The sequence below is a fragment of the Rhinopithecus bieti genome, unplaced genomic scaffold (assembly GCF_001698545.2).
Source record: "Rhinopithecus bieti isolate Rb0 unplaced genomic scaffold, ASM169854v2 scaffold_23182, whole genome shotgun sequence".
Taxonomy (NCBI): Eukaryota; Metazoa; Chordata; class Mammalia; order Primates; family Cercopithecidae; genus Rhinopithecus; species Rhinopithecus bieti.
In genome coordinates, this window is record NW_016851291.1 from 1 (window position 1) to 1,580 (window position 1,580).

Below are 1,580 nucleotides of genomic sequence, written 5' to 3' on the forward strand. Positions count from 1 at the left end.
CCCAGGCCAATTTTGTATTTTAGTAGAGATGGGGTTTCGCCATGCTTGCCAGGCTGGTCTCAAACTCCTCATGTCAGGTGATCTACCCGCTTTGGCCTCCCAAATTGCTGGCATTACAGGCGTGTGCCACTGTGCCCGGCCATATTTTTTATTTTTTCTGAGACAGGTCTCGCTCTGTCACCCAGACTGGAGTTCAGTGGTGAGATCACAGCTCCCTGCAGCCTCAACCTCCCAGGCTCAAGTGATTTTCCCACATCAGCCTTGTGAGTAGAAAGCTGGGACTACAGGCACACATCACTATGCCTGGCTAATTTTTTAAACTTTTGTAGAGATGGGGCCTTGCTATGTTGTCCAGCCTGATCTCAATCTCCTGCACTTAAACAATCCTCCCACTTTGGCCTCCCAAAGTGCTGGGATTACAGGCTCGAGCCACTGCACCTGGCCACCTGTAAGGAATTTAAAGCTGTGCTGGAAACAAGCAATTTTTTTAATAAGGAAAAAGACTTAAACAGTAGCAAGAAAAGAAAGGATTTAAGACTCAAGGGAAAAGATATTAAAAAAATTGAAAATGAGCAAAGACTTCTAGCTCTGTGATGGACCCATGTTTACAGCCCTAGTAACACAAAGTTTCACATTGTTAATACACGTTAAAGGCATCTGGAAGATTATAGCTATCATTTATGATAAAAATCTTACTAGAACAGGAACAGACGAATGTTTTCTTGATGTGATACATCTCAAACCATAAACCAGCATCATACTAATGGTGGAACACCAGAAAGCAAGGCCATTAAAGTCAGACACAATAGGAGGATGCTCATTATTTCCATTATTTCAACTTTCTTTTTTTTTTTTTTTGAGACGGAGTTTTGCTCTGTCGCCCAGGCTGGAGTGCAGTAGCTCACTGCAAGCTCCGCCTCCCGGGTTCACACCATTCTCCTGCCTCAGCCTCCCGAGTAGCTGGGATTACAGGCACCCGCCACCATGCCCGGTTAATTTTGTATTTTTAGTAGAGACCGGGTTTCACTATGTTGGTCAGACTGGTCTTGAACTCCCAACCTCAGGTGATCCACCCACCTTGGGCTCCCAAAGTGCTGGGGTTATAGGCGTGAGCCACCGTGCCGGGCCTCATTATGGTTTTGAGAATGTGAGAATCCTTGGTTTTCAGGAAAAGTAGATCTCAGCAGCCAGGCACAGGGCTGACTCCTACCCTTAAACCCCCAATCCTCTCCCTAGAGGCAATTACTGCTTACTGTCTCTTGTGATTCTTCAAGAGATGGTCTGTACTTATATGAGTGCGTTCACATGTGTGTACACATACATGCATGCAGTGAGTAACTTCTTTTCTTCCCCAGGAAAAAGCAAATGAGTGAGACTCAAAATTCAACAAGCCAGAAAGCAATGGATGAGGATAACAAAGCCGCAAGCCAAACAATGCCGAATACACAAGATAAGGACTATGAGGATAAATTGACTCAAGCAGCTCTAGCTCTGGTTGAGGATGTCATCAGTTATGCTGTTAAGATTGTGGAAGGTAGAAATCCTGTTTGTTTGGATGCCTAAATAACTGTCTCATATAG

The 1,580-nt window shown here is 44.7% G+C and overlaps 1 protein-coding gene across 1 annotated transcript; it reads left to right on the forward strand.

The window, feature by feature from the left end:
* Positions 1 to 1,360: 1,360 nt before the first annotated feature.
* LOC108525228 (A-kinase anchor protein 14-like) lies at positions 1,361 to 1,545 on the forward strand (the record flags this gene model as incomplete). Its single annotated transcript, XM_017866271.1, has 1 exon — positions 1,361 to 1,545. A coding segment is annotated over exon 1 (180 nt), but the record flags the coding sequence as incomplete, so codon positions are not given.
* Between the last annotated feature and the right edge of the window lie 35 nt (positions 1,546 to 1,580).